This window comes from Cygnus atratus, chromosome 5 (assembly GCF_013377495.2).
Source record: "Cygnus atratus isolate AKBS03 ecotype Queensland, Australia chromosome 5, CAtr_DNAZoo_HiC_assembly, whole genome shotgun sequence".
Taxonomy (NCBI): Eukaryota; Metazoa; Chordata; class Aves; order Anseriformes; family Anatidae; genus Cygnus; species Cygnus atratus.
In genome coordinates this window covers 21,484,841-21,508,198 of record NC_066366.1, presented here as the reverse complement: position 1 = coordinate 21,508,198, position 23,358 = coordinate 21,484,841, and the positions used below count along the sequence as shown (strand labels likewise).

The 23,358-nt window shown below is 35.5% G+C and overlaps 1 protein-coding gene across 10 annotated transcripts in view; it reads right to left on the bottom strand.

Moving 5' to 3' along the window:
- Positions 1–27: 27 nt before the first annotated feature.
- HEATR5A (HEAT repeat containing 5A) overlaps positions 28–23,358 on the bottom strand; it is a 64,484-nt gene continuing 41,153 nt past the window's right edge. For 3 of the 10 annotated variants that reach the window (XM_035552080.2, XM_035552081.2, XM_035552098.2), the window contains 17 exons: positions 23,001–23,170; positions 20,060–20,086; positions 17,992–18,130; positions 16,721–16,903; positions 15,735–15,974; positions 14,841–15,022; positions 13,132–13,200; positions 12,520–12,699; positions 11,041–11,275; positions 10,366–10,614; positions 9,447–9,574; positions 7,540–7,687; positions 6,586–6,858; positions 4,794–5,018; positions 3,719–3,873; positions 1,960–2,173; positions 28–1,680 (listed from right to left, as the gene is read on the bottom strand). In XM_035552080.2, the coding sequence (XP_035407973.1) occupies positions 1,379–1,680; positions 1,960–2,173; positions 3,719–3,873; positions 4,794–5,018; positions 6,586–6,858; positions 7,540–7,687; positions 9,447–9,574; positions 10,366–10,614; positions 11,041–11,275; positions 12,520–12,699; positions 13,132–13,200; positions 14,841–15,022; positions 15,735–15,974; positions 16,721–16,903; positions 17,992–18,130; positions 20,060–20,086; positions 23,001–23,170 (3,119 nt within the window). In that variant the 3' untranslated portion in view covers positions 28–1,378. The remainder of the gene's footprint in view (positions 1,681–1,959; positions 2,174–3,718; positions 3,874–4,793; positions 5,019–6,585; positions 6,859–7,539; positions 7,688–9,446; positions 9,575–10,365; positions 10,615–11,040; positions 11,276–12,519; positions 12,700–13,131; positions 13,201–14,840; positions 15,023–15,734; positions 15,975–16,720; positions 16,904–17,991; positions 18,131–20,059; positions 20,087–23,000; positions 23,171–23,358) is intronic. The other 7 variants (XM_035552083.2, XM_035552082.2, XM_035552084.2 and 4 more) reach the window with 7 other exon arrangements.

Genomic DNA, 23,358 nt, shown 5'->3' with positions numbered 1-23,358 from the left:
TACTGGGTGAAATGACTAAGACAAATCTTAAGTGAAGAAAATTAGCTTTATTTATGTAAATTAGAAAAATGAATTGTTAGAACTTTGGTCAAATGGTTAATTATGTACAATTTACAATTATATTTATATACAAAACTTTTAATAAAATACAGTACATCACACTTTTCCTGAGTCACAGTGTGTTTCTCAGTTCTCTCTCTTTTTTTTCTTAAAGTAATTAGAATCTAGAAGGAAATACTATCCTCAGTTTGAGTGTTTGGTTTAGACAATACTGGTATTAAGAAAAGTCAATAGTATATATAGAAAATACTTTATAGCCATTGCAATTTTAATAGTTATTTTTCTATATTAAAATATGTTCCTTAATAAAAATGTTTTAATTAAATATTCCTTATCGTGAGTTTGTTGTACTTTATTTGACACAAGACAAGCTGACTTCAGATACGCCCATCTCTCAGTGCAGAGATACATAGATTTAGGTGAGTTGCATGTGTGTATATAACTGATCATCTAAAGATCAGGAGACATACATCCAGATAGAACAGATGTCTGAATTGAGGCACAGTGTATTAAAATTGCTGTCCTATCATGGACAAGATATGTAAGCTTCAATTGCCTGGCTAGCATAATACAAAATTAACACAAGTATACATCCTGAAAAGTGAGACTATGTCAAGCAGCAAGGCACCAAGCCTGCAAATACTTACATATGCATAACAGTCCCACTATGTAAAGCACTATTGAGCCCTCGGTGAAGAAGCACTGTATAGCTGTATTTAACAGCATCTGTTAAATCTTGGCCAGCTCAACAAGTTATTAGGATTAAAGCTTTCAGTATTACCTTTACTGAGTTGAGTTTTTTGAGATCAACAATAATTTATTGTAAGGCTTACAAGGATATATGATCTGTTTACTTAACAATGCAGTATGTTAAATTAGTAATTAAGATAGATTACCACCTACAAGTAAATTTATATCCCAGCTAAATCCAAAAAACAATTAGGGTGACTTATTTTTGACAAATATTGACTTAAAACAAAGTTAATTTTACTTTATGACTAAGTGTGGGCTGCTCCTAAATATACCTATGGTAAAGTTCACTATAGTTTTTTAATATAGGCATGTGCATTTCTGATATTTTAGTCCAAAATAATCAAAAAATACAAATTAAATGACCTCTGATTGATCTGTTCATAGCGCTTGGAGATGTTTAAGAAGTCTGTTTAACAGAAAGTTACCTAGAGATTTGTTTTCTCTTAAAAACTTCCTATAATTTTTCAATGCAAACTGAATGATGTGATCAACTCACAGACCTCCTCTGACAAGAAATTAAAGGGGATATTTTTTGCTGTTAATATCAAAGTGCAAATATAAGACTTTAAAGAAAATTGGTCTTTAGCTGAATGCTTGAACTTTTCCCAGGATTTTTTGCATGTTTAGCAGTCTTCACTTTGATGCTTTCTTGATTGCCTTTTACAGCTGATTCAAGCCTCGCTTTCATAGTTGGAGAAGACGACATTAATTTTTTAAAAACTGATGAGTACTGTGGACCAATCTGCATCAGATTTTGCAAAGCAAACTCGTGTAGATTTTTTGTTGCATTTGTAGCAGAACCCAGGGCATTTTCATCCAAAAGAAATGAAATAAGGATGGGAAGAAGGCAGGCCACCAAATGAGCACCTATAAACATTGAAAACAGTACTTAAACATACACTTTTTAAAAACAGCTTAACATTTTAACTTAAGGTAGTTCTCATGATTCAAGTCAGCATTTAACACAACTCATAAAACAACAAACGTTATTTAAACCATACAGAAAAACAAACCACCATTCTAACAATTTTGGTGGCAATTATTGTTCAGGACCAGTTCTATATTCATCGTTTTGTTTTAATTTATTACCTGTGGCAACTTTAAGCCTGTGTAATGCTTCAGATACTAGTAATTGAAGTAACTTACGGTGTTCTTCCTCGGCAGTAGCTGTAAGAGCTGTTAACACCTTGATTCCCTCCTGAATGACTTGAAGTTCAGCAGCATTTTCAGGTTTTGCTTTTTCTGTTTCCTGCAATTTCCTCACAATGGATGGTGCTAAAGAATGAATATAAGGATATGACACAGTTTTGTTTGGATGCTGAAAGATGGAGTGCAGCAGCTGGTAGCATTTATACTGTACCTAAAGGGAAAATCAAAGTTGCAATTACAAAGCGTTATACAAGTCAGACTGTTTTAAAACTCACAGCTTGTCAGATAAAATTTCAGAGAGGGCGAAAAATCTGCCTCACAGCTCAAGAATTCATCAAGTTGCAGGGTGCTAATGCATAATAATTGATAGGAGCATTATAACTTGTAACCAAATTATTAACAGAAACTAGATCATGCTTCCTATTTCCAGAGTCCTACATCTTCCTAGATTTTTGGGTAAAGGGAAAAATATTATTTTTGCGTTAAGACTGTGTGTTAGTACTGTTTTGAAAATAATCTGTATTTTTCTGACCAAGAATAGATGCTGCAAATGTAAATATTATCTCTGTGAAACAGTAGGTACAATCTTAGCAGGTGTCAAAAGGTACAAATAGCTTATCGTGTGTGTCACTGGAAGTCAGTAGGACTGAAACTGTGAAGTGCCTACAGAATTTCAGAAAGTCTCAGATATCTAAAACGCTTCAAATTTGCAAATGCATACTACCATTATTTTCTTGAAGTCACATTCAGCATTCCTGAATATGACTTGTCATATTCAGAATATTCAGTCATATTCAACATTTCCTGCTTTGGCAGGGGGGTTGGACCCGATGATCTCTTGAGGTCCCTTCCAACCCCTACAATTCTGTGATTCCTGAGTTTCCTATCGAGGAAAACAATGTTGACAATACTAAAAATATGTTAATATATAAAAAAGTACTTTTCTAACAGCTGAGTTAGCTGTCCAGTTAAAGGTAACTTTGTTTCATCTTTAGTTACTACATGAAGATGTCCAGAGAAGGAGCAAGAAAACAGTTAACAGTGAATTCTCATATTAGTAGAACATGGTATCTAATGCATTTTCAGAGCTGGACTTTCAGAATGAGAGTGTCCCCAACCCCTAGAAAAGCCATTTGTATTTGCACTAATAATAAATAAAATTTGTGATTTTTTTTCTTGATACAATGCTCTTTTAGATGAAGAAAAGTAACAAATGAACTGTAGCACTACATTCTAAAGTAAGTGTATACAAACATTTATAATGAGGTCAGAAGAAAGCATCAATCTAGTTCAACACCCTGCCTCCAGCAGTGGCCTAGAGATGATGCTTATGATACAGTATAAATTATGTAGTGGTACTTCCTCAACATACTTCTCCAGCTTCTAAAGACCTACAGCTGCAGGATTTCCTGAGCAAAAGGGGTAGTATCTAGGCATTTACAACAAAATGAACAATAAAATGAAACAGGTGCCTGAAAAACTACGCAACTGTATCATGTACTTATCAGTGTGTAAAGCTCTGAGTCTGAAACAAAAAATGAAAATCATAGGAATGTAGAACTGTATTCAAAATAAATAAATGATAAAATGCACTGCTGGACATGTTTTTGCTAACTTGTTCAAACTATTTTAAAATACAACAGGTATATTGCAGAGCAGATTTAATTGGAGTCAACACATGAAGCAACTAAAGAGAAAATAAACTAAAATACATTTAACATGCTATTGATATTCTCACAAATTCACCAGTACTTACAAAAGGATCTTTTGAGTCAAGTGTTATTTTGAACTTCTCAATACAACGCTTTTGAAGGCACTCTGTGGTAGTAACTTCTGGACTGCTGGACAAAATAAATACTGTAATAGCAGTAAGTAGGCTAACTTCATCACGTTGTTGGAGAAGACCATCTACTATCAATAAAGCAAACACTCTGTTAGATTTGCATTATATAGTAATTCTATGAATTCAAATGTTACAAAGAGGTAGAAGAGAAATGCCTAGGTCTCTCTAGGAATCTCTTTTTTCATATACTTGACAAACTGATGCACTGATACGGACTTTTACTGTAATAAAAGCCAAGGCCAAAATGGGCTTTCAGGAGTGGTGATATGCATATTTAGGTATATATATACACCAGCATACTCTGTTTCACGTTTTCATTGTATAAGGTGCAATAATTATCTTTGCAAAGCTGGTATGACATGTTAGGGTACGACAATCTTTTTGTGACAATTATATAAAATCTGCATTAAGAACATACATCTTTCTGGCATGATTGAGACCATTGTTTCCACAAATAAATAAAAAAACGGACAAAAGTTCCAGTAACAAACTACAACTTTGAGATTAAATGGAAAGAATGACAAAAGTCATACAAAATTGGGAAGCTGAAGAAACAGTACACGGAACACTAACATTAAGACAAGAAGTTATTTTTCTTGAACTATTTTTTTAATTCCCTTTGCTGTCAATACAGACACTAGCTCTTTGTAAAGAAATGATGTGCACAACGACTGTTTTTAATGCTCATCTGCAGTGAAGTTACAGCTCCTGTTCATTTCACCACACTGTGTAACTACATTGTGGCATTACATAATACAGGAGTAAGGCTGCAATCCCACGCTTATCCTTTACAGATTTCGACTTCTCATATGAACTGTAGACACAGGGTTGCACTACAGTTTCAGCAGTACTTAGTTGCTGGAGAATTAGTTGGCTACCAAGTTCTTAGTCTTTATTTAAGACATGCAGAAATTTAGTCTAACAAAACCAACCAACCTTCCAAAGTTTTTTTTTTTTTTTTTAAACACACACACAAAAGCGTGCTTACCTTGATCCCAACAGTCAAGCACTGTGGCCAAAGCGCTGCGCAGAAGATCAGTCCATGCAGTCCGACTCTTCTCTGCTCGAGCCATTGGAGAAGACAAAAGTCCTTTAAGAGCTTGTAGAGATGCAGCAACTGTCAAAGGTAACTGCTCATCTTGCAATTTCACTGCAGTTTCTCTAAGCACGCCAATAATTAGGTACAATATAGTAGGAAGAACTGAAACACTTCCTGTAGAACAAAGCAAATTAATTTTACAGAAGTGAAAAAAAAAGGGACCTTTGGTATTTAAAAAAATGAAGAACTTTTATTGAATTCTCTTATTTATCTAGGGTCAACTAGGTCACTAGCTGAACCTGCTTGGCAGGGAATTTGGACCAGATGATCTCCAGAGATCCCTGCCAACCTTAACCATTCTGTGATTAACAAGGGGTAATTCCAAAACTGGTAGGAGGTAAAATTTCTCTCACATGATGCGTAATTAGTCAAGCATCTCATTGCTCCAGGAAGTCGCTGAAATCAAGAATTTACCAAGATGAATAGAAAGAGGATCTTAGGTTAAAGACAGGTAACAAGAATTCCTAGAATTAAAATAGCAAAGTCTAACAATAATTTTGGAAGAGAGGAGACCTCTCCTCTCTAAGAAGAGAAGTACCGTGTCCCACAGCCTACTGAACAAATCATCTCTTGCTGAGAATCTGGCAGTTGACCTTCTGGAATAAGGGCCTTTTTATAAAACTAAAAAATAATTTAAAAAATTGTATATGAATTGACCTTTGGACACGCTTCCTTTTCCAGTCTTATCCAACTGACTGTATAATCAAGCTTAAGCTCTTCATTTTAGTCACCTGACTTAAATGCTAAGTTCCCTGGTGTAAACATCCCATCTGCTCCAATCCTGCAAACTGTTTGTTTGTGGAGTAACTTGAATGGTTAAAGACAAAATGTACTACAGAGCCCAAAGAAAATTCACAACTGTTTTTCTTAAAATATAGTTGCCCTCAGAAGTAAATGATGCCATGTCAGTTTCTTTTTGCTTTGAACTGACTAATAATGGGCTACAGAAAGAAATCAAATTATCACCCTAAAACAAATAGCAAGAACTGTTAACTATTCCACTGGTACAATATTCCCAAAGAAGAAACCTGTAAAAGAGCAGAAAGGTAAGAAAAGAGAAGTTTCCAGAAGTAGTAAAAGCAAAAATTTGCATAAGGAGTAATAAATACCTAAGGTGTGAAAAGAGGTGTAGGGCAGAAATGGCTTATCAGTGTGGCTGAAACAGCACTGAAAGATCATATGCATGAGCATGGTATTGTTGGGGAAACAAGCTTCACCTCTTAAAGTCATCCAAGCTGAATCACGGGGTGAAAGTCAACTAATCTGAGGAATCAATCATAAATCCTCAACAGCAGGTTGCCAATGTTTAAATGATGGCTTTAAGTGAAAGCTAACATGACATGTTTCCCTTTTAAATTTAATTTACGTTTGCATTTTAAGTTCTAGAATAGAAGATTGAAGTAGAATAGAAGCATGTAGCTATTGTATACTTCTCTCACAAAATGAATCTATTAATTGCACTGCTACATGTGGGAGGAAAAGAAAAACTGCTCTTTCAATTGCTTCAGTAACTTTTGTTATCTGACTGTCAAAAAAAAAAATTAGGACAGGAAATTGTCACAAGCAAATCACAGAACTTGCTGCCAAATTTATCCAGCTGAGAAAATTAGGTAGTAACAAGGGTGCTCAGAAGAGCCCAATACTCTTTCATTTAATTTTTCCTTGTGATGAAATAGCATACCTTCAGGAGAGCAGATTGCAGGAACATCAGAGAGAATAACTAATGCTGCTGATACCAGCCTACTTCCATCTTCTGACAATAACAGATGTTTTCCTGATTGAACTGCAGGGCTACAAGTTAATTTAGGGTTGAGCTGGGGAAGCTGTCTGACAAGAATACAAACACAAAACTCTAGTGTTGCGAAGACTAATGATTTCCCAGGCACCAGTCCTCCTGTATCTTTGCCTTCTCCAAATTCTGGTAACGTTTCCTTTTCTGCAGCACCATCGTCAACTACAACAAAAAGAAGAAATATAGCAGAAATCTGCAGACTGTACCTTGTTTCCAAAAAGTTAACCTCTTAAGACTGTTTCATCACCAAATGACAATCTCAACACCTATACGTGTGTGCATATGTATTCCAGCTTCTACTGGCAAACATCCATCCCTCTGAAAAAGCAATCTGTGCACTGATTGTGAAAAGGCAAAAGCTTGTACAATATTTAGACTTCAAACATGCTGAGGTACCATGCCAATACAACGTCATTTTGTTGTTTTTCTCCTTTTTTTTTTTCTACTAGCAAAAGAACTTTAGGAAGTTACAATCAGAAAAGCTAGTGCTGTCTGGCTTGTAACAGCTGTGTGTGCCAAGTTTCTCTGTTGTTCTACTGCAATTGATCCCATCTTTTCTGTAAGATTTCTCCCTCCCTGTCACCACACAAGGGTATCCAAACTGCAGTTTTCCTCCTCACTTCATGCCCTCTAGTCACCTCCAAAGTCACCTACTGTCTATCATACCACCCCAATTTCTTAAGTCAGGCACCTGGACTGACTTATGTGAACCAGGATTAGTCATTAACTGAAAAGCTTTAATTAAGATGCATGTTGGATGCATCACCTCCAAGAATCCCATTTTGCAAAAAGAACTGCCTTATCCCTGTTAATATATATTCAGCATCTTGTGCATTACTGTACCTTCTGCACTTCTCCGCTTTTCCTTCACATGTTCCTGAGCTGCAAAAAGAATCAGCCGAACAACTTCAAGGGCAGCAAGCTGAATATCAGGTGATTCTCTGGTCAGTATCAGGCGATGCAAAACATTCAGCAGCTCTACACCCAACTCCTACAGTAAGAAAAATATTTAAAATATCCACATTTTGATGCAGAAATTTTAGAAGTGGGATCTCTTGGACAAACAGTTAATACTTGTTAAAGCCAACAGTATTACTCTTAGTAATCTCACTAAGGAACACAACAGTACTATTGATACAATCACAGGAGTTGGCTTTATATTAAAAGACCTACCTCCTAGCTCCCAGCAGCAGGGACCCTGATCAATTCTCCCCCCAAAACCAGTAATCACAACAATTTAGAGATAAAGCACTTAAAACTATTGTAAAAAAATAAAAATAATAAAAAAAAAGTAATCTTCTTGCTTTTTAACTCTTGAAGATGGGAATACTACAGTGGATTGGGCCTATCCCTGCTACAGTATGTACATTTTTCTGGAGAGAGCAACAATAGTCAGCAGAAGTTAGGCATGTTCACAGGAATTATCACTTTAGCTGTGGTAGACCACTGTGTGGCACACAGGATGGTGTAAGCTTAATTTAAAGAAAAAAATGAGTTTTGTTTTTTTTTTTAAATACCACTTATTTTGTCCAGTTTCCTTTTATCATCTTCAATACTCAAAACAGCATTAACGGCACTGTCCCTTGACAGAGTAAGAGAATGTGTCGTCCTGCAAGTATTCATTCTGAGAGCAGGAAATGAAGGAAAAACTAAATAGAGAATCCAAACAACAAAAGCGGGGAAGGACAAAAAAGGAAAAAGGAAAGAATATGCAGAACATGTTTTCTCTTCTTCCCCGTTGTTGAGAAATCCTGTAGTAGAGCTTTTTCTGTATGATTCCCATCCTTTCCCATAAACCAAGATAGGAGTGTTAACAAGATAGCATTGGTATACTCTGTTCTTTACAGGCACTGTTTTGAACACCAGTTCTAGCCCAGACTCTCTCTCTAACCAGTTTTCCTTGTATGCCAAGAAAACCATTCTTGCTGAAATCCCTCGTGACCTCGTTTTCACCACATCTGGAGACACAATGTCATTGCTCTCTGAATTGTTAGTCTTTCCACCACAATCAGTGATGTTCCTTGAAATTATCTTCTTAATTTTCTGGAATTCTGTCTTTACCGGGCTCCTACTTACCTAATTATTCCTTCCTGACAAAATCTCCTCAAGTTCTCTGCCTCTCCCCAGCTTCTACAGGTTCTATGTTCTGCTCTTTTTCTCTCCTCCCTGCTCTGCAAAGGAGGACCTTGATAAAGTCTGTAATTTACTTACTGCTTTTGTGTTGAAGATTCTTGGATATACAATACAGAGCAGAGATACTGTTCAAACTAAAATTATGCCTTGTATGTGGCTTTTCTGTAAATACGTCAAGCTCAAAACAAGAAAAAGAACTCTTGCTGCTTAACTCTTCAGAAAAACTTCCTTAATTTTTGGGACAGCACCTGCTCCTGGTCTGTCTGTCAGTCAGTCTTACAATCTAGATGTAATCTTTGACTCTGACTTATGCTCAGGTCCTTATACATGGATACATGGTGTTTTGTCTTACAGATGGTATGCAGAAATAATCTACTAAAATGTTAATTTTGCAATCTTCAGAAATAAAACTTCAGTCTATGTATCTAACATCTCAGACCACTATTGATCCAGAAGATTTTTTTCCTTCAGTCTTTAGAAATACAGTCATGACTAGTTTACAAACCCATCAAGTCTGTATGGAATTGAGTTGTCTAAATGATAAGGAGCTTTTTACTGAATCCCTGATTTTTTTTTTCTTGATAATTGGCTTGGGGCTCTGACCATTAAGATGTTACCTGATCACCTCCTATTTTAGACCTTGGCCATGGGACATCAAAGAGTGCCTGTAGGGCACGTAAGCAGGCAATAATGTTCTCCATTGCTGCATCCGATCGAGGAGAGCAGAGAAATTCCACGCTAATTCCTGTACAGATAAGAAGAAATACATAAATATTCTTAAGAAATTTAAAAAATGCTTTTTAAAAAGTGATTTTGTCAAATAATAAGTAATCTAATAGTATGCTGAGCAGACAGATATATAGCATTTGTATTTTATATTAAGTGAATTAATCTCCTATTGTTTATGTTTTGGTGAAAGAACTCTATTTCCCCCAAAACAATGAAAGTACTTCAAGTCCTAGGCGATTTAAGATGTGATTATAACCGTCTCTTAACAAATAACAATAAATAAATTAGAGCAATTTCCAAGTAAAACACTGAGGTCTGAAGAACAGGCAGACAATTCTATGAGTCATAATGAGTACACAAAAGAATATTTGCCTAATTAAATTGATTTATGTAATAGAATAACAGACAGATTAATAATAGTTCACAAACTACAAGGCTGATACTTTTTCTTCTTATTTTACAGAAATGCTAAAGATTACAGCTACCACAACTGGATCACCACATACAAGTAAATTACACTAGGCCTAAGCTTGCAAATCCTAGACCAGATAAAATCGAATCACTTTTTTCTGAGGTTTCAGGACTCTTCAGAGGACATTTTGTGACACTGGAGATGAAATTCACACAAACTGTGATCCATATTCTCATCCCAGTTGTACAGCTGTAATTCCAAAAAGTGTGATGACTTGGGAAACTGATCTATGTATGTATAAGAATAGCGGTGCTATAGAAAATGTCTATGTTTCAAGTTTTATCTATTAAAAAATACTTTCAGTGTTACAGAATCAAGACGGATTATGCACTAACCCAAGATAAGATGAAATCTGTCAGTATTCACATCCTCAGGAGATTTCACTGATGGCCTGGTAGAAGAATCTTGACACATTGTAGTTGGGGTGACAGGTCTAGAGAGATTAGTAACTCCTTCATCTGGATCAACAACAATGAAACCTGTGGTAGTAAGCCACAATGCTGTAGCATAAAGTATTAGTGCCCAGGAGTTGTAGTAATGAGGTCTGGCATTTTCAATCGTCTCTGCTGTATAAAATGTACCACCTACAAAAAGAGAAGTTACAGTTTCAAGGATATCATTTATTTTCATCTATAATAATTTCTCATTCATAGAAAACAGGCATTCTTCTTATTGAAATGATATTTACCATATTTTATGACTTTTTTTTTAAGTGTCAAATATTGAAATTTAGGTTAATGACAACACTTTATTTAGATTTATTTGGATAGAATCCAATACAATTACCTTTTCCTTCTTTCAACCATCAAAATATTCAACTAACAATACTGAACAAACTGCTTTTCACATCAGTGAACCTTCTAAAAAACAATCTATCTTTAGATAGGTACACAAGTATGCATATTCTCTATAGAATTTCATCTTCCTGAAATCTAACACAAGTCAGCTAGGACATTAATGACATGTACTTACAAGTGAGCTACGAAAATACAATTTATTTGCCTTCTTACCTTCAGCAGGTAGTTGTGATGCATATTCTGAAGGCAAAATTAACAGAGCAAAATCCTGAAGTGCAGCAAGCCAGAGTTTGCTCAGTGTTCCAAGATCTGCCTGTACTAAGTCCAGAAGTCCACCGGCCGAAGATGTTATATCTCTGTAGCTTTCTTCTGCAGATTTTGTAGTTTTTAAAGAGTGATTGTGTGCATCACTTTGATTTTTTTGCTTTTCAACTGCAACTATGTAAACCTGTTATAAATTTGGAGAGACATTTACAAATATTAACACTTGGAAAACTACTGTAATCATGACTCCCTATTGAGCAAGCATGAGGTTTCCTACAATCTTTTCCTGCTTCAAGTCCAGTAGACTTGGATGACTTGATTAAAAAAATTTATCCCCACTTAATTTTGTAGTAGTTTTTCATATCCAACATCTAGCAGAAAATTATAAAGGGTTTACTTTGGAGACTTCTAGTGACTGGAACAATCTATAGATTTCAGTTCTAAAAACTGTACTTCACATTTCATCTGAATTTTGTCTCAGTTTCTGACCAGTGAAAGGATTATTGATGTATACCATTAAAAAACTTTTATCCACATAATCATTTTAAATTGATCATGGCACACCTTATCTTTTCTTGAATAGATGAAATAGGTTGATCTACTTAAATCTCTCAGTGTAAGCTTATTTTCATTTTCTTTATTCCTACTTGCTAGCTTTACTCTGATGGCTTTCCTATTTTCCAGTATTATTTCTCCAGTATGGACACCAGAAGTTGGTATGTGTTTCTACAAATGGTCATGTAAATGTCATCTATTGTCTGCTTTCTTCAACACACCTGCCTGCTTATATACAGAAATACCATACAGAATAACTGCATAATGTGATTGTATTTGGCTGGTTATCCATTCACAGCGCCAAGTTCATTATCAGTGCTTTCTAAGACGTCTTCTATAGGTTACGTACATTGCTCACGTTTTCTAAATATCTAATTTTGCATATACACATATTAAAACAGGCAATCATGTGAGCTGACTTAAAGGCAGTTAGCCATGGCAGTACTGAACTTACACTGTTGAAAGAACTACCTGTAAGAAATTAAATACCAATAAGCAATGAGAAAAATGATAGCTATTTAAAATGGCTATGTTCAGTGGGCCATCCCCATAACCATTTACACCTTGCCAATTTAAACTGAATATTGAAACATCAGAAGAATTCTATGATTCTATGAAATATGAATAATATAATGCAGCAATTTAACAATCAGTACTATTGTCCAAGTTTACAAAGTGTGTCATTGATCACATGTATTTTCAACCTGGGTAGGGCTGGTGTTCATGTACTATTTAGAGGTAACAAAGCATAGTAAAGAATGAAAAACTTCTATTTAATCAAACAGATAAGAAATTTCTGAAACCACTCTGCCTGAAAGGTTCCAATTCACCTACCAGAAATCAAGACTATTGTCATGGAGCTGTTACACTAACCTCTGCCCAAGCCTTAAGCACAGCCAGTATCTCCATCGTTGAGGTACTTTCATTGTATTGTTGACCTTGTGCTTCTTTCCCAGCTTGCACTTTGACCAAAGAGGATACAAGCAACTGGTGAACTCGTCGAAGGTCATTAAGATCACTTACTACACCACTTGCTATCCAGGCACTGCATACCTAGCATTGTAAAACAGGTAGTTAGAAACAAGAGCCAAAAACCACTACATATGCTATTTTTCCATCTGTAAAACGATGTAAAACAGACTTCATTTCTATTAAGACATAATTACTCTCAGATAATAATGTTAAATGGTATTACAGTTCAGTATACATAAGTAACAAAAGCCAAAAACATTAAGAAGGGTGTCATAAACAACCCAAGTTTCAACTGCTACAAAGTTTCTCAAAAGATTTTCAAGTGCATAAAATCTGTAGGATTTCGTCATGTTACACAGAGGTAACACATGTGACAGTATTTTGTGTGCACTGAGAAGTTGAGACTAGATGACTTATTATTTCCTTTTTCTTCTGTGATGTTTTTTCTGTCAAGCAAAAAAAAATAATATTCAGAGGGTCTATTACCAAAGACTTCTGACATTCAACACTTGCCTGACATGCTTTTGCTGTGACATCCGGAGGAGTTTCAGGAGCAAAGGCAGGCCTAAGGGCTGCTCCAACCTAAAGAAGAGTTATACAACATATAGTACACAGCAATTAAGTAAATAATTACTTTCCATAAGTAGGCTTTGTTGCAGTTTTCCCTTACAAAGCATAGTTTCCTTTTCATTTTTCAGACTTTTGTGGTGAGGTTAAAGAGCAGGCAGACCACTGCAGTGATACTTTTTTGTTTGTTTTGCTTACACAGAAGACATGGTTCTCTTTGAAACAGGTCTTCAAAGAGGTTTCTATTCTTTGCACAGTAAAATCAAAATAGAAACTTCTTTCCTCCTGAACTCTCGATTTGATGAGTAGCTTTCAAAAGGAAAAACAACGTTCCAAACTGTGGTAGACTTACAAGAATACCTAATAAGTGACATTTCGTTACTCAGAAAGAATACAACTCTAAGGAAACAAACAGCTGAAGTCCGGCAACTTTCGTAAGTGAAAGAAGGGGAGAACACAAACCCCATTTACCTAATAAGGAATACACAAATATATACTTATCAGGTTACAGAGATTTCACCTACTGTCATTGTTGAAAGCTATTTTCCCCTAAAGGCTAATGAAAATTTCACTTGTTGATTTAGGTGATATCTGAAAATTCAGACTTAAGCCAGATGCAATTTGGGGTGAAATTGCAACATGTAGTAGAGGATGTGTACCATTCTAGTACAATGGCACCATCCTCACTGTCAGCCCCTACAGTAATCAAGTATCTCATTTTTGGTGTCTCTTACCAGGTGGAGGAAGCTCCTACAGAAAAATTACAGTGATGATGGTTTACATCATTTTAAGGACATACTGAAAGGGTTCTGTTTTGGGTTGACATTGAATATCAAATATCACCATGTGATTTTGTTATATGCCAAATGACCAATGAAAAGAGCTTTTTGCAACAGGTCTGCTGAAGATAAATACACTTCACTGATGATGCGTCTCAGCATAATAAAGGTACAGGAATTATGACTGTCCATCTTAAGTTCATGAAAATAAGTGAAAAGTAGTTGTTTTTAGTGACAGATAATGACAGTCTGTTAAAACCCCCTAAAACTTAGACTTCACTTAATGAACTTGCAGACAAGACTTCAAGAAACCACTACTTAAATCTGGAAAAACCCATTCTTCTCTACTTGTTTATTTCTGGTTATTGTTATGGAAAACATTTGACATGACAAATTTTAAATAAATTTTAATGGCTTCACATCTCTTCAACTTCTGTGAAACAGTTGATTAGAAGCTCTATGCATAGTATTAGCACAAACACTTTAAGGGTAATGAAGCTTAAAAGGAGAATTATTAGATCTACTTGTAACTTGCTTGATAATTTTGGATGGCAAGGAAAATTTTTTTTCCCCGTGGTAGTTCCTGACTAACTCTAGGCAATCCTCCTTTCCACAGAGTGCCAACAAAAGAATATTATTAGGTTGTTTTCTGTTGATTGTAATCGAATAGGGTAGAAGGAAAAAGCTGAAACTTAAAAAACTTTGGGGCTAAAACATCATACACTGACTGAAAAGATGCTTTCTAGATAAATTAAGATCAAAATAAATGAATAATAGTTTCATTAACAAACTGAAACCTGGCTAGAGCACTACCTACCACCAAAAGCAAATTCTTTTAATGCTATACTTTTCTAACTTATTAACAATGGTGCTTACATTGGCTTGATACTGCTCCAGAATTACATGACCTGGAAATTCTGGTTCTGGAACAGCTGCAAACTTCCGAACAACAATTAGCAACGTCTGAAGCCCAGAAAGACGAAGTTGATCACTGTGATCTGTGGCAGCCATAAAAGCCATACGGATCAAGTCAGCTAAATGCAATACCAAAAAGTCATCTGAGAACAGAAATAAAAAATAGTTTTATTAAATTTAGATATAGACATCATATATTTTGAAAATGTTGGGAGCAATATTATAAAAATGCGTATTTCACATTCTACAACACATCAAGGATTCAGTTAAGGCAGTTTACATATACAACAATCTTACTTGGACATCTTATGCTAGCTGATCTAGGCAACTTTCCATTTGAATGTAAAAACGTACTTAGAATAAAGCATAAATATCTTCATGTATGATGCCCATTTTCTAAAAAAGAAGCTAAACAAACAGTTTTGAGGAAAACACGTCTAAATAAACACAGGCAGGTACTGAAAATTAACACTCTGTTTCTATTGGTAATTATGCAAATTAAGGAAAGAAAAATGTGGAGGTTTCTTTTGGTCATACTCCCAGATAACCAAACTGTGTTGCTGTAGGCTGGTGCCAGCTATCACTTCTGATTGCCAATTCTTAGGCAGAAACAATGGCTCCATCCACATGGTGCTACAAGCAGGAAAATGAGTGTAGATATTGCAGTGATATGCCAATATTTTGACTAATTAAAGTCGCTCTACACCTTAATCAATATAGGCTTCAAATCAGAGTAATTAGAGGTTTCAGTGATTACAAACAACACATTTATGATGGATTTCATTAAGATGCAAAAAGCTAACACTCATTTTAGTGTTAGCTTTCTGTAAAATTCTTTCGGTGCTTAAGATGTACCTCTTGAATCACGTTGTTTTCTTTCCTGAGCCAAGGTTATGTCAAAGTGTGCACTGCCTGCATTTTCACACTGGTTTATAATTTTACAAACACACTCTGCAGCAAAAACTCTGGTAGACCATCGTGGATTACTGAAGGGATGAAACCTCTCATAACTTTCAGACGTTAATATAGATGCATCATCCAGTTTAGCAGTTTCTTCTTCTTGAGTGGTATCTACTGAAGCTACTGTATTGAAATCTGTAGTTAGGACACGGGGAAAAAAAGTGAAAAATGTAATTTTTTTTTTTGAAGGACTTATAACAAAGTCTCTTCAAAGTTCATCTCTATCCTTCAACTTGCTATGACTCCCATTCAACCTCAGTGTATTAAAGTCAATGCTAGATCTAGAAACAAAGTGTAACAAAACTGTCTGCAATGACACATTACAAAGTTTGCCTTTCCAAATCCAAAAATCCAAAACCAAAAAAGTTTTCCTTCTGCATCACAGAATGAGAGGGTAAGAGAGAGAGAAGGGGGAAGAGAAATCTTTTCACAATATTCAACCTAGTAATTAATTCTATTTGCTCGGGAGATTCATTAATGATGTAATAGGTCTGCATCATTCCTATCATCCATAGAAAAGATGGTCTGAATATTTTCCTTGTAGGTATTTGCACTGGATCCACAAGCTCAAATGTATTCTGTATTTCCCTTCCTGGTATGTCAGTAACTTAACATTAGGATAGTAAAACAGCCAGAATATGAACAGCCAAGACATACTACAATGCTTACAGAAACCTCTTCAATAGCAAAAAGGCAATCAGAAAAAGTCATATTTGTTCTGAAAGAAATAAGTTAAAGGGTCCAGTGTTTCAGTATGGAAGGTGAGATACACTTCATGAATGTCAAACATTCAAGAAGCAGTAACAATTCTTCAGTGACAGAATGTACTATTACAGGCCTTATTTTCATTGTGTTCTCTACTAGAGTCTATTAGTACTTACCAGCTGAGGCAGCAAGAACATCTTTACAAAGCTTCAGCCAAAAAGAGAGCTTTTCAACTGCCATTGAAGTAAGCATATGACTCAGAGTTTCTTTGATATCTTGGCACAATCTTTGATCCAATTCTTTGTCCAGCAAGCCCAGCAATGCCCCCTCCAGGCCTATTTCTCTGATGTTAATATCTACTAAGAACAAAATCTGTGAGATGTATGCTATATATCATAAAACTAATTGCCACAGAAACACCACTGAAGGTTGCACACAGAGTAGCATGTAAACAACAAGTATCTAGTACTCAAATACTTTTGAAATAATAATATATATTGCTTTAATGCCATGTTTAAGTAATCTGGGTTAAAAAAAAACACACTTGGAACTTTTACAGATAATACTACCAATAGGAAAAGAGTTACCCCACAGAAATAAAATAATCCCACTCTGAATTTCACAACACTACTATCACCATAGTATCTGAGCTCCTGAAAAAAAATCGTCTTTGGCTATCTGATTCCTCACACTGAAACATAAGGTAAATCTAAAATAATCTTTTAAACTGAAAACAGAAGTTGTAATTATTCTCCAGCACAGCTCAAAAAGACAAGCACAGAAATATTTTTTCAAAAATCAGCATTTTTACAGAATGGCTATAATCCATCTTCTGAAAAATTTCAAATGAGCTTGAATTAAAATCCAAAGTGACATAATTTATTACCACCATACCTGTACAGAAGGGTATATAAGGATGAGCTAGTGAACATTTTCAGACCTTTTCGAAGGAAAGAGGGCTCCATACACTCAGGACATGAAAATTCTAGGGATCCTAGCTAATCATTACTTAGCTAATTCTCTGAAGAGGTCAACAGGAACTTTCTTCAGCAGGTTTTGCATACCTTCCCTCAATGACAGACTTTTAATTTAAGAGGAGATTTATATGGGAAAGTAGAACTAATTATGAAAATACATGTAAGATGCAGGACTATGAAGCTATAGGCTTGGGTTTCTCTAGAATTGCATCTGCATTTTTTAATTTAGTGACATTTACTATCTAGAGTATATGAAAAGCAATAGTATCTTTGTAAAATATTGTATTTTACCACTAAGAAAGGTTTGATGCTTCCAAAATTTTATACTATATAGAAAACTGAAGTAGAAAATCTTTGGGTGTTAAAGACTTCAACAAGAACATAGCAAAGTTTTCATACTCATAGTGGAGTGTGTTTCGAATTCATTATCGGTGTGTCAAGTTCTTTGATCTCAAAACTTCAATACTTACCTGGAGTAAAATCTTCTCTGCTCTCTTTAACTAGTGCAACAGCATATTCTGATACTTCAGCAGCTTCTCTTTGTACAAGCTGACGTAGGCAAGCTACTACTGCACGTCTCAATAACAAGTATGAGCTACAGAGATTCACCTGAAACGTGCAAAAAGAAACAATAAGATGGCTAACAAGCCTTTATAAGGTTGGTAATTTCTGAATTATTCCATAATTGCAGTTACGAAAATCTGTGAAGTCAGTAAGCATGGAATTGATGCTAATTTTTCTCAGCTTTTTTTTTTTCTAACTCCAAATAAAAGATTTTGCAACTCCTATAATCAGTTTTAACATATCAGTGCTTTTAATATTTTCTCACTAAAAGTAATTTACAAGACTGGTTTTGGGCCAGATCCAATTCCCACCGGTATCAGTAGAAAGGCCCCATTAACTTCAACGACAGCTGAATTGTGGTCTGAATGCATAAGGCTATTCCTTGCCTACAGAGTATATGTAATGGACTTGAAAACTCAGTGCAAGAGAAATATACTCAAATCATCGTCACATGTAAATAGGGAAATACCAATGTAATCAAAAGGGTGAGACAGTCAACCAGGCTTTAGTAAATCTGAACTCCATGCATAAAAGGAAGTTTATAAGAAAGGTTAAAGAACACTGCTGCAATTTCTTTGCAAAAAATGATTATACTGTCAGATTACATCGTACTGTTTTAGAGAAGGTGAGAGGAAGGGAGAGAGTTACTGGTAAACGTATCACACTAAGACAAATCAGCTCTCCCGAGCAGTTTCCAGCAAAAACTTTATGGTGTCATCATATTTTAGCATCACCAAGACAGTGTGTTTTTTTTTGTTTGTTTTTTGTTTTAAATACTGAAAAACATATGATAGATTCACTATCACAGAAACAAGCAAAACCCCTTAAAAAGGGGGAAAAAAATCACCACCACAAAACAAAAGCAAACAAAGAACCCCCACCAAACCCATTGCCTCAAGTTTCTTTGTCAGAGCATTTTGATTTTTAATTTGCTTGACTTCAGTTTTAAGAACATTTTTAAGGGGATCCCAAAGATAAATGAACCACATGCGTGGTCAGGCAGGACAGCTACACCAAGACTTACGAAAATTCTAATTTAAGCTGAAGTTATCATCGAAAAAGTTATTCATTGCAAGTAAGCAATTGTGTACCCTTTGGTGCACAAAGGAGCTGTCACCATCCTTTAACTAAAATAGACAGAGCTGAGTGTCTGCTGCAGGGAAACCTCGTGGTAAGGTCATGCTCCTCATTTGTCAGCAAGAGGTCAATGTATGTTAATCAAAATAACTAATCTTTATCAGTTAGTTAACATAGTTAAAAATAACAACTTAAGAACACAAAGAATAAGTGATAAAAATTTCAGCTTTGTTATGTTAGTAAAACTAAGCAGCATCTTCCAAATTTTTGTACATGCACGTGAACCTACGATATTCGGAATTATATATTCAGTGCACACATAGATACACTCTCTACATAATTCTTCTAAAAGAAAAGTAACTTGACTCAGTAAGCATTTCTGCAAGATACTTCAACTGAAACTTCACAAACAAAAAATGAGGCTTTTAATGCAACATTTATGCAAGCAAGCTACACATTCTATTGCAAGTTGGACGTGCATAAATTGCATGCTCATTTTTAAAAGGGGGGAAAAAAAAGAGAGGATCTGATTCAAGCTACGGGACAAGGCAAGATGCACATTTTTCATCTCCCTCATTTTCCCATGTTCTCAGTAGGGGACACAACTAAACAAGAGACACAAAAATGCAAGCACCACATACAAACTTAAATGAACAAATAGTTCCCTTTCTGCACTGGACATGGTAAGATTAAAATGATACCTAACTAAGCACATAAATGAAATGTGTGTGCCTTCTGCAGAAAGTTAGGAAGGGTCTGGTTAGGATGGCAATCAAATGTCACTTGACATGCTAAAAGAAATTACATTAAAGTGGTTAAGAGGAAGAGATAAAACATGAAATAAAAACAACACTGCAAACTGCTAAAGTTCAGGATTAACAAGGCACGGGGACCTACCAACACAGAATTATCCAACAAGATCTCCTGCACAAAAACAAATGACAAACCAGTCAAGACAAAACCAAAAATATAAATATCACAGTGATACCAACCACACAAGGAGACCACTACATGTAAATTCAGTATATATTAAAGTTCAGAATGCTATCTCAAACATACCAGAAAATGTATTTGTTTAGTTTATCTTACATTTATGAACAAAGTTAAATCGCAAGCCAGCTGCCCTTAAAATTAGTACTTAAAATAAATAGTACCAAGACAACATCAGAACATATTTATTGACACTGTATGTTTATTTTGTTGCAAAATGTCTTGAATATCTTGCAGCTGAAAACTGGAGTGTTCACTACATCATACACTTCCACAGATAAACTCCCTAGAAGGCTGTGCTTACAAAAGCTAACTTTAGAGCTAACGTTAGACATGACAGAAAGATATGACTTCTATTCTGCTGGAGCCAAGAATTTAACTGACAGGACATGCACCTGTTAGATGCCAAGCCCAGTGCAAAAGATCCAGCTGACAAACAAGGAATACTTCAAGAAGCTGGAGAAGGGAAACTAGATAAAGACATGCATATGTACATGATAAAATAACTAACTAATGTAATAAATGAATAAAGAACCGAACTGGTGAAGCCGTTGCCTGGGCCATGTTTCATCAGTGCTAGCATAATGGTCTAAATTCTGTGGGGACCTGAGCCCATGTCATCCTCTAGTGGGTGGAGGAGGTACTTTGCAGCTGCAATTGTGTTAACATGCCTAATGCTACATTTATGAATAAATAAATAATATAAAGAGAATGTCTATTTCAGAACTTAAAAAGTAAGTTGGAAGACAGAAATTTTCTGCAAACCTTGGAGGAAGAGGGTAGAGAGGAAAGTTCAAAGATCACTTATCTGACAACAGATTCTTTGCCTCTCCGGTTTTCTGCCTTAAATAATGAGTGCAGCGATGAATATCCACAGTATCTCATGCCCAACTTTTATACTTCACTTCTTAAGACTTGAAAATACCTTGCCAAGGAGGAATGTCACACTTTGGTTACTGCATATAAAAATTTAAACTCATGGAGAATGACTTGCTGAAAGTCACCCTGCATACTAAGTGCAGTCGAGGGCAGATCTCAGAGCCAATCAGTGGCTTACTCTGCTTCTCTACCGAGATGGTGAGGTAGAAGGTGGAAACTATGTGGATGCATGGTGAATTTTGCAAATATGTCTGCTTGTGCAACTATCTTCTCACTGAACTGCAAAGCACACATTCAAATCATCTCCGTTTATAACACTCACGAGTGACGTATTGACATGTCCTGAATATCAGCAACACTGGCCTTAGTTCTGTAAGAAGTTCTTTACCATGAGCAAAGTTCAACCATGTAAGGCCCCTGACTTTGGTGGAGTCCTCTTCTTTGAAGCTCATTATAGTTTCAGAGGACGAAGACGCAAGTGTGTATAGATGCACAAACACATATACCAAAGCCATGAAGTATGCTTCTTAATTTATTATTATTTTAAAGTTCATAAGGTATTTTAGGAAGTAGTTGAGATAATTCCTAAAAATAATAGAAATCGATAACGTCATATAGACAAAAAGACTTCATCGTGACATCCTATTTATTCATAGCTACTTGGTATTAGTTAGAGAGATCATATTGTACATGAAATCAGACTGTAAACTCCATGGACTTTCAAATGATCCCAAATGCTAAACACATCCTCTGTGCAAGAGAGTGACTCACTTCATTTGTTTCAACTCTATCAGTGTAACAAAAAACGTGTTTTGCCTAGAAAAGAGAAAATTGTAGCTGATGCATGGTAGAAGAAAGAGCACTTCAGATGAGTTCCAGCTCTGCAACTAGTATATATATGCCTATGACGATATGAAGCTGAAAGAGCTTGTCCTTCAATTTTTCCTGGCTCCCACAATCATCTTTGTAGACAAATGGAATGAAGACAAATGGAAGGTATCTAAACTTGATACAAAGCCAATATATGGTTGGAATTGATATACAAGCATTACCCTGGGGAAGACGTGAATAAGAGCCGTGTTAAGATAGACAGCAGATTTAAAATAAACAAACACACATACACTTTGTCTTTATTTTGTTCTCCTCTGATTTACAGGGAGACTAGACAGAGTTTTACTTAAAAACAAACAAACAGAACCCTAGCCCCTAAAAAGACGCAAAGGCTAGTAACTACCAGAAAATTATTATTTTCTTGATAGAGCTAAGTGTCTGGGAGCTATTCAAAGAGAGAGATACTCTGGGAAAACAAACAAAACCCAGCAAGCAAAAGAACCCCCCTCTTTGTCAAATAGGGTTGAAAAATTTTTTTTCTGAAGACCTCATTTCAGACTATTACTTATGTAAGTGTCAGAAAGTTTTATACTGGCTACCAAGAAGTTAGTACTCTAAATCATTAGTACTGAAGATGTTACAAAACAGAGAAATCTACAATTTTTCACCGTCATGAAAAAAACAAACAAAACCAATCCTCAATAGTTAGTATACACACTGTTTTTTGTTTCTTCTTCCTCTTGTTTTTTTTTTTTTTCATTTTTATTCCTTTACCTAAGACATAAATGCAACTGAGGAAGAATTTTGGCCAGCTAAAATAGCTGGTAAAATCCAGCATAAAACTGTAATGGATAGTATGTTCTAACAGACAACTGGCCTGATTAAGAGCAGCAGAACACACTTTCAAGTAGTTCAGAAGGACAAGATTTTTTACAGTGTGCTCTCTTATAAAGGGAAACAGAAACTGAGAAAATAACCAAAAACATGGAGAATACTTGCCTAAAGGAACACCCCACCACCACATAATGATCACTTACACTGGTTAAAGAACCATCTGCATTTTTTAAGCATTTCTGAACTCAATATTTTAAAATACAACTAGTATTGTATTGGTATAGACTAGTAAACATATACTCACACATAGGCAGCTTACAAGGTTAGACAAGTTGACATGTCGGGGAGCAAACATGTGAAGCTGCTGAAGACAAGAGATGGCTTGAGCCTGAACAAGGCAGTCAGGATTATCTTGCATCACTGCACAGCCCAGGAGACAGGAAGTTCTTAAGGCTGAAACTGTCGCACTGCTGCCTATATTCAGAAGAAAAAATGTTAGCTTGTTTGTTCTTTAAAAAAACCTTTTCTTTCAAAATATAACCCATCTTTACCCCAAGCTACCTGTAACTCTCATCCTCTTGAAGAATACTGTGTGCATATATCTGTTATACTCTGATATCAGTGAATCTTATTGCTCTGTGGAAATTTCAGTGTTCAGGTAA